The sequence below is a fragment of the Glycine max genome, chromosome 19 (assembly GCF_000004515.6).
Source record: "Glycine max cultivar Williams 82 chromosome 19, Glycine_max_v4.0, whole genome shotgun sequence".
NCBI lineage: Eukaryota > Viridiplantae > Streptophyta > Magnoliopsida > Fabales > Fabaceae > Glycine > Glycine max.
The window spans coordinates 30433382-30443662 of NC_038255.2; the positions used below are offsets into that span (position 1 = coordinate 30433382).

General features: G+C 33.6%; 1 protein-coding gene across 1 annotated transcript; it reads right to left on the reverse strand.

Moving 5' to 3' along the window:
* Window positions 1–7871: 7871 nt before the first annotated feature.
* LOC102659775 (uncharacterized) lies at window positions 7872–9016 on the reverse strand. Its single transcript, XM_006605063.1, has 2 exons — window positions 8400–9016; window positions 7872–8307 (listed from the first exon to the last, which is right to left on the reverse strand). The coding sequence occupies exons 1-2, from the start codon at window positions 9014–9016 to the stop codon at window positions 7872–7874; spliced, it is 1053 nt and encodes a 350-aa protein (XP_006605126.1).
* Between the last annotated feature and the right edge of the window lie 1265 nt (window positions 9017–10281).

Here is a 10281-nt window from a genome sequence, read left to right on the forward strand (position 1 = left end):
CTCAATATTCACTTTCCTCTTTACATCCACATCAAGAAAGAACCTCTTGAAGCATTTTAATCTTTCACGAGTGAGTTCCATGTCTTGATGTGGAGGAACTCAATTAGAATCTTCACTTAGTCATTCATGACTATAATATCTACAATTAAAAAGAAATATATACATGATTAAAATTTATGTAATTCTAAAAAAAGTATAAGTAAAAAAGTATAGAGTTAATTACCTAGGATTTAAGGAATGAGCTAAACAATGGAGAGGAGTGCTACTCTTAGTCCAACGATCAATTAATATGGAGTGCACTACCTCATAAAAAGTTGATCCTTCACTCTCCTCCTTTCTCTCATATTGATATATGACATTCTTCACCTTTTCAATCATTGAATCCCACATCTCATATACTAGATGGAGAGATGAAGCTTATGTATCAATTCTTCTAAGAACATCATAGATAGGGCTAGTGAAAGAAAGAATATAATCAACCTTATCCCACCATTTATCATCCAACAAAGTATCTTTCACAAATTTAGCCTTGGCAACATCATCTTCCTTATAAGAAGACCATTGATCACTAATGACCATCTCTTGGAGTCCTTTCTTCAATTGCTTGAATCTCTTAAGCGTTACAATAGTGGAGGAAAATCTTGTTGGAGAAATGGATAGTAATTTCAATGAATTAAAAATTGATAGTCTCATAGAGTGACTCATGACAAAGTTTTTCACAAACATTGCATCATCCGCAATTTGGGTAATCCAAGAACATTCTTCATAAACAACATTGTTTTTTTTCTGTATTCTTGGTTGCACATATGTTCTTCAAAACAAGATTTAATGTATGGATAACACATGGAGTCCAATAGATGGAAGGAAAACTCAGCCTCAATTATTAAACCTACTGCTTTACAAACGGCTGCATTATCCATCACTATTTGCACAATATTCGAGTGCCCAACCTCCATAATTACCTCCCTCATATGTTTGGCAATGAAATCTTTGTCTTTGATCTCATTCGAACAATCGATGGCCTTTAAAAACATAGGTCCACTCTCCGTGACAGTCATGAAATTAATAAGAGATCTTCTTTGCGGGTCACTCCATCCATCACTAACAATGCTCACACCCTTCTAGTTCCATGCATTTTAATTGGTTGTAACAAGTTCTCCACATGTCTCCTCTCATTTTGAAGTAATTTTGTCCTTAATTTATTATAACCTGGAGGTTGGTAACCACTGATCTGATTGTTGGCAGCATAGGCAAACGCCTTCCTATAATGAGGATTTCTTGCTAAATGAAAAGGCAGCCCCGAAGAGTAAAACATCCTAGCAATTTCATGATCAAGTGTCTCTCCAGGTTGCAAATTAAAGGCATTTTATACAGTTGATGTCTTTCTCTTTTTTGGATCAACACCAAGAGTGTTTGTATCCATTTGGTGTTGAGTAGAAACCGGAGGCAATGACACAGATTTTGTTTTTGACTTCTCCACCCTCAATGTAGCCTCATTGTTTATCTTCTTCAAATCTATAAGTTTGGCAATTGTTACCTTTTGACAAACTCTAACTCCCTTTCTAGTCATCTTCAACAAGTGTGCCCTCACTCTAGTGTAAGACCCATTAAAGGTAAAATCACAAATATTGCATGTTATCTCATAATTTCCACCACCACCTACACTTTTTATCTTTGTAACATAGGTCCATAAAGGTTTGGTATCATCATCTTGTTCTTTAGCTTGACTAGGACTAGAAGCACTCATCTCTACAACAATTTAAAAAAAATTAAAAATCAATGTAAACAATTTCTAAGAAAAAAACAAACAACAAAAAGCAATTTCTAATCAATGTTGTTCTTGTCTTACTGACCATGTTGTAGCTTAATTTTATTCAAAACAGGATATGATTAGAGGTAGGCAGTAATTTAAATTCTAAACCAAAAAACTATGCAAGAGCTACGAGCTTATCAACCAAATGCCACCAAATTAAGGAATGTTTGGTATTATAAGAGAAATCACCTTGTTTTTTACTAATACAAATAAAAAGCTTTTCATAAAAAAATGAATAAAAAACCTTTTAAAAATTAAATACTTAAAAGAGTAGTAAAAGTGTAAAATATTAGTGACCTTTCAAAAAGGCAATAACACGACAGCGAGAAAAACCAAAAAATAAGGCCTGTCATACAGCCATACCTGCTTTCGATAAATAAGGCCTGCCATACCAATACTGTTGTATTCATAGTAATGACAATAACACGACATCGAGAAAAACCAAAAAACAATAACACGGCAGCGAGAATAATGCTTGTTTGTTATGAAGAAACTAGAAACGATAGCGAGAAAAATCGAAAAAAGAAACAGGGAGCAGATGAGAAAAGAAACAAGGGCCTACCTGTGCAGGGAAATGGAGGCGACGACGTGAAACAATGGAGGCGTTTGGTTCGCTTGCGGGAAACGGCAAGGAGAAGACAAAGAAGAACCGTTTTTGTATTTGGTAAGTATTTTTTAAATAAATAATAAAAATAGTTGAGGCTTGTTGGGCCGCATCCAATCGTGCGTGTCTTGCTGTCCTATCGTGTCTAGTGACGGCGGAAGCAACGGACACCGCGTCGTACCGGAGTCGTACCCGCATGTGTGTCCGGTGCGAGTCCGATGTGGGACACGCCGCTAAAGTGCCGCGCCCGTGCTTCTTAGTGTATATGTAATTGCATAGAATGCACAAAAAATGCTACTTTCAAGCCTTATTTGCGGTAGATTTTAGTTTTATGTTTATAATTTTTTAAAAATCAAAAAAAGTTTCTGTTTTTAATTTATAATTTTTAGTTTTCTTTGTTCTCAATTTTAAAAAATTATTGCCAATTTTATCATTTTCCTTTTAACTTTATAGTTGTGGCACCTCTAAAGCCCCTCTCCCATCTGTCTCATAGCAACTACAATTGAGCTCTCCTCTACCACCATGTTAAATTTCAACTCTAGCACCAGAACAACGTCGTCGTCCCCTTTAAAACCTCAAATTAAGCATGAATAGATCAAACCTAGAAATGTAACTCTGTTTGTTTTCCCTTTTCTGAGAAAGGGATAGAAAAAGGGAAAAAGAAAAAGTTCCTTTTAAGGTATTGTTTATTTGTTCTTTTGAAAATTTGATTCATCAACATGGAGTTAGAAAACATAAAAATAATTTTTTGAGGCGGGACTTGGATACCCAATTGGCATTTTCATGAAATGTGCGAAGGGGGGTGAGTGGAATTTCTAGTGTTGTAGGTGTATTGGAATTAGATTCACGCATTTGTTGCAATGCACTAAGGCGAATCTCAAAGAACAATTCAGCGTTGTCGATATTGAAGTGAGAGAGGAAGGCAAGAACAAAAACAATGATGTTTTTCTCAACGCCTGAAAATGCTAGTGGCTTCATCAAAGGAGGGAGAGGAGAGGCCTTCACAGATTACGAGAGGGATGAGGGGTGCACTTAGAACAATTATAAAAATCTCACAACTTTGTATAAAAACCTCTTTTTCTGGTTTTTAAAACTAACATAAAAGCATTTGAAATTGGGTTCAAAATAATTTCAACATCAATTTTGTGAAACACGTTTTATTTGCAAAATTATATTTTAAAACCAAAAACTGGAAACCACCTTAAATGTGATCTCAATTTTGGTGCAAGTTTTAAAATTTATTTAGATTAATATATCTAATGGTCTAATTAGTATGTTTATGACTAATTAGTTTGTAGTTTCAATTTTTTCTCCAATTTTAAAAACTTGTTAATCTTATAATTGTTTTCCATTTACCTATGAAATAATACTTGATTGATAAAAAGGTTGAGATTGAGAGCTAAGGATGGGGAAAGTGTAATTGTATTATTAGTGGGAGTATGGCGGCCAACGAGAGAGTGTAAGGGCATTATTGGTGGGAGTGTGGTGGTAAGCAGAGGAGAATGAATGGGTAAAGGGGAAAACTATAGGTGGAAAAAAGCACTGCTTGATCCGATGAAGGTTAAAGTTATAGCATGTTGGAAAAAAAAAGTTTGATTCAATTCGTGTTTCTAAAATGATACCTGCTCTGACACCCTCTACCCCGACATATATATAAATAAATAAAATATATTGGTAAACAAAAATCAAATGGGTAAAAGGTTCACATTCATTTCAATTACCAAATAAACTCATTAAAAATATATTCGACTCAAAATAAGGCCGTCAAATTTACAAAAATATTTTGTTAAATTAGTGAGGTGAAATAAAATAGACTAACATCATAAAATTAACATAAAAACTTATATCCCAATGTCACATCTTATCAGAGCGTTGTGTCCCGACGTCCTTCAGCACAATATTCCTTAAAGCAATTCACCTAGTCATCTGCTCCCCCGAACACAAAGTTTAAGATCATCACAGGATCCAAACACAAACAGCAAACTGGGAGTGAGTTATCACATTCCTAACTAATAGAGAAACAAGACAACTAGATATACATATCATATAAACCAAATAAAACTTACTTACATGTAATTCACGTAATTCCACCACTTTGTCATTCAAAGTTCACTTTTCATCCATCAATCATACTTTTCAATCATCAATCACATTACACAAGAATCACACGCTTTGATCAAGACATAATAACACCTCAATTTCATAATAAACAATTAGCAAGCGCATGAGACAATTATGCTAAGACTCAAGCCTACATGCAATGTGGTACCATGTCAGTGAAAAACCACCCTGGGGCGCTTAGGAGTACATAACAAGACACACCACACAATGGGTTTGCCAGGTCACTCTCACTAAGTAAAATCATAGGGAGACCAGTCAGGGTCACGATGTTTTGCGAGAATGCTCCAACCATATGGGATCAACATAGGCTTAAAGGAGCACTCAAACCCGATGACCCCCAAGGCCTACACTCCGAAGAGTCCGTCAGGGCCTCTCCCTCCTGATTTAGGTCCAACCCCTAAAATCATTTTAGCACACAGACACTGCTAGTGAATTATACAATACCCACGACCTCACACTCGTGTCTTAAACACGTACAACATATTGCGCTACAATTTAACACTGATTCCTAAATAGGAACCTACACTTTCTCTTTAACACTAGTTCCTAAATAGGAAACCTACACTTCTCTTTAACACTGCGCATTTACACTTTTCTCAATATAACACTGGTCGGGTTATTGTACAATTCACAGCTTACAACACAAATAATGTCACATCAAGAATTAATCACACATTTATTCACAACCAAAACTCATTCACAATTTCACATCTCATAATGTCACAATCCACCATTACATGTTTTCACGTATCTCACAATTCAACACCTGCTCTACTTTACACTTTTACTCAATCTCAATAACAATATTATAATCTCAAGGCAACATATTATTCCACAATTCATCACATATTTCATTTATAAGCACTGCTCATGAATTATACAATACCACGACCTCACACTCATGTTTCAAACATGTTTAACACAATTGTGCTACAATTTAACATTGGAACCTAACTAGGAACCTACACTTTCTCTTTAACACTGCGCATAAACACTGGTCGGGTTATTGTATAATTCATAGCTCACGATATAATTAATGTAACATCAAGTGTTAAACACATTCATTTATTTACAATCGAATATCATGTCCACGCTTTAACATCTCATAACATCACATCAACCATCTCATAACATTCCTAATGATATTCATAAGGTACAACATACACATGTTCATCAAATTTAACCATAATATTCTCAAACTCCAACACTTAATAATTTTTGGAATCATACTATAACACTCTACAATATTATTTACATAAATTATTAATATAAATAACAACCTCTCTATATATATAAGCTAGCATACATCATATTGAATCACAAATTACAAAGTAAGCTTTCAATGCACAAATTCTAAATAATTATATGAACACTTTGGTCAATTTCAATTATGATATTAACTTTTTAAATTATATATAAAAACCTAAACAACAAGAAAAAGAGAAAATACAAAATCAATATCTCTCTCTAAATTTCTCCTTTATTTCAACAATTCATATTAATTAGAAAAAGTACTCGATTTATAGGGTTCACGCTCAACACAATAGCATATCAATTCCACAACAATTGGTCTGTCAAACATATATAATTCACTGTAATAATTATAAGGATAAAATGAAAATTGCAAAAATACCTCAAAACTCATTCCAATTGATATCTCTAAGGATCCCTACACATATTCCCACTAATTCCCAATTGTGAATAACTCATCCCTTACCTCTAAGCGGACTCACGTGTCTTCAGCCAGCGATAGCAGCATCTCTAGCGGTTCTCTGAGATTCCTCCAATTTTTTTTTTCCTCTAACTGCTCCGATAAAATTCCTAAACGTCAAAGAGACAGAGAAGGGATTGAAGCCTCCACTTGTACTATCACCATGCGATTTACTTTTCTACCTCCACAAATATTATCTCGCAAATCCCAACGGTGAAAGCGTGAGAAATTGAATTTCAAACAACATATCCAAATTTCACAAAAATCCAACGGTTAACAAAACCGGGATCGTAGTTTTACCGAGACAGCTCTGGGTTTCTGCGGGAAAGGAAAATGCTACAATGTGAGGGGTATTTCTCTTAGCTCAGACATAATATCGAAATTCCCAACGGTGAGAATTCTCTTAATTGGGTTGCGAACGTGATGCTCAAATTTCACGACGATCCAACGGTGAACGAGTCCGAGATCATCGTTTTTCTGAGACAGGTTAGGTGGCCTGCGAGAAAAAGAGAGGGTTTTGGGAGAAGAGAGAAGAAACAACATTGTGAGACAGAGGAGGTTGAGGAGTCAGTCTGAAGACTGACCTAGCATGTTGTTATTTATAGCTAGGGACATTTACAACCTATTTTTTACTCTATTTATTTATTTATTATTTTATAAAAACAAACTTTATTTTATTTTCTATCAAACAAATAAATAAAATATCCTTTTTATTTTCTCTCAAATCATTATTTTAATTAATAATTATATCTCCTTATTTATTTATTTATAAAATCTCATCATTTATTTTAAACTCTATTTATTTATAAATAACAATCCTTTTTAATCTAGTTTACGAAAATTGGGATGTTACATCGATAAAAGCTAGATATTTATGGATTTTTACTGATTTGACCAAGGTTGTCAGACTCGCGATTCTACGTAGAATCGTGGAGGCTTTGTAAACTCAATTCGTAGAATTGTAAGAGTTTACTCAAATAAAAAAATATATTAATATTCTTTTATATAAAATCATAAGGAAATATTTCAACCCTAAAATAAATGAAAATAATAAACTAACATAGTCCACAATCCACACTCAATCTAACATAAATTCATACAATACAAAACATAAGTTCTTAAAATAAAAACACTTAAAAAAAATAATTCAAATGTTCATCAATCCTCTAATAAAATCATCTCCAATATCACCATCATCATCTTCAAGCTCTTCCTCAGTTGAGAAATGATCTTCCACATTGTCATTCAATACTAAATTGTCAATATCAAATGCATCCAAAGTTGGATCAGTTAAACTTCCTCCAACCAAGTCAATATTACTTCCGCTACCACTTTCCCCTAAAGGTTGCTCTTGCTCAACTTGGAGATTGTCTTCATCAAATATATCATCTCCTTCTTCTGTTATCCACTCATCATCAAATTCCATATCTTCAAATGGAAGAGCAACCGTTTTTCTTGTTTGTCTACTTTTGAGCTTCAAGTTGTACATGACATAAACTAAGTCATTCATTTTCTTTTGATGCTAACAATTTCTCCTTTTTGTATGAACCTATAAATAATAAAAAAAGTCAAAGTTTATAACTTAACTAAAGTCTAGAGTGCAAACTAAACAAAAACAAATATTAAGAAACACAAATAAAGTCATGAAGTTCAATTACCATTTCAAATGAGCTCCAATTAGGCTCACATCCAGAAGAAGTGCAAGTTAAGCTCAAAACACAAATAGCAAACCACTTTAATTCTGCACATTCATCCCCAAACATTTCCCACCATTCTGTAGGTGGCATAGTCTTCCTAGAGTTTATTGCATTCTCCATAGAAAAAAGACCTTTGGCAAAATGAAATTCAAGAAGCTGTCCATTAATTTTGTTCCTTACCCCAACATCCTTTACCAATCTCATCATACAAATAAACAATCCTTCTTTCACTTCTCCATTATCTTTTTTAAAATCATCTTCAAAATGCAATTGAGGATTAAGATAATATGTAGCTGCATGCAAAGGCCTATAAAGTTGGTTCTCCCACCTCTTATCAATAATTTCCCAAACAAGTTCATAACTACACAGATAAATAAAATAAAATATATTTAGAATTAGGCATAGTCACATAGATAAATAAAGTAAATTATATTTTTAATTTAAAAAACTTACTTTTTCTTCACATTATTGAAGTTACTTTTAATCCTTTCATTTGCACGATCCATCTCAACATATATGAAACCCATGGCGGGTTGTTGATCAGAATCCACTAATCGATGGACTACCATAAGAGGGGCAGCAACTTTGAGGCATATGGATACATTCTTCCAAAATCTATTATCCAAAACCGAATCTTCTACTTTTCTCCCCTCCTGCGAAGTTCCAAACTTACTTTTTTTCCACTCCTCAGAACTGAACAACCTCATCAAAGATGCTTTCATTTCATGGAGACAAACTAAAGTCAAGTAAGCAGTTGCAAATCTAGTCATACCTGGTCTAACCAGGTCCCTACCATTTGTGTACTTCTTGAGCATGCTAATAAGCATTGTTCTACCATATATATAAGTTGTTATCTTTCTTCCCTTCTTTATAGTAACTTCATGAACCTTCAAATGTTTCTCCAAGTCCTCAAGTATCAGATCAATGCAATAGGTAGCACATGGAGTCCAATACATATGCGGCCAAGTATGCATAAAAAATTCTCCTGCTGCTTTGAAATTCGCAGCATTATCAGTAATCACTTGAACTACATTCTCTTCTCCAACAAATTTGACAACATCATCTAACATGTTAAAAAACTTTGTCAGTTGTTTTTGAGATGTCAAAAGTGTCTAAGGAATACAGAAATACTGTTCCTTTTGGACTGTTCACCAAAAAATTACAAATTGAACGTCTTTTTTTATCTGTCCACCCATCAGACATTATTGAACAACCAGTTCTCTTCCACTCATCCCTAAACTCTTGCAAACTATCATCAATTTTCTGCACTGCTTGTTTCAACAGCTTCTCTCTAACATCATGATAAGATAAAGGTCTATAGCCAGGTCCATATTTCCCGATCATCCCCACAACCGCCAATTTAATATAATTGACTGTTTGATGCTTTTGATTTTCAAATTTCAGCTCATGATTTCATTCAGAAGTTGGAAAATGGAAACTAGAAAAGGAAGCAAGCTCGTATATAAAAATAATTAGACTTCAAAATTGCCAAAGTGTGTTCCAGCTTCTATTGTATATTTGTATTGAATGAAAATAAAAATAAAATACAAGTGTGTTCCTGCTTGTATTGAAATACAAGTGTGTTCAAAATTACCAAAATTCAATTAGACTTCAAAATTGCCAAAGTGTGTTCCAACTTCAAAATTGCCTAAGTTGACAACTAGTCCATGTTTCTTGTGCAGAAAAAACATGCTTACAAGCTTCTATTGCAAAATAACAACACAGCAACAATAAAATCAGCATCATAAAGCAAAACAAGAAATAAGCAATGGATCAAAGTTGACAATCTTCTTAATGAAATTAAACATCAATTTACACAACCTATACGACAAATAGATATGAGATTAAACATCAATTGTTTAATTTCATGGATTGATCAATGAGCAATCTAAATCAAGCAACAACATTATTTAGCCCACAAACACGAAACCAAATACTAGACCAATAACCAAAACAGACGTAAAAGAACTAGCAATACTCAATGAAATGCCAAAATTGGATCAACTAATAAACAATAATGAAAAAGATAATAGCAGTAATATCAGGATCCTAAATTTTTTATGTTTCAGATCAATAATAGAGACTTGTTTCTGTAAGATCAAAGTATCAGACCTAAAACTTAGAAGTATGCAGATTTTATAATACCCACACTAGGTCAACCATATGTCTGCTCAATCGTGCCCACAAAGTGCCAAAATTGAATTTAAAGCATGAATTCAAACACAAAATCAATCCCATAGGCACATGCAAATAAATTCCTGCACTTATCTAGTCAATGATCATGAGCTATGCTTAAATTTTAAAATAAAATAATAAAACTCTTCATTTAGAACAT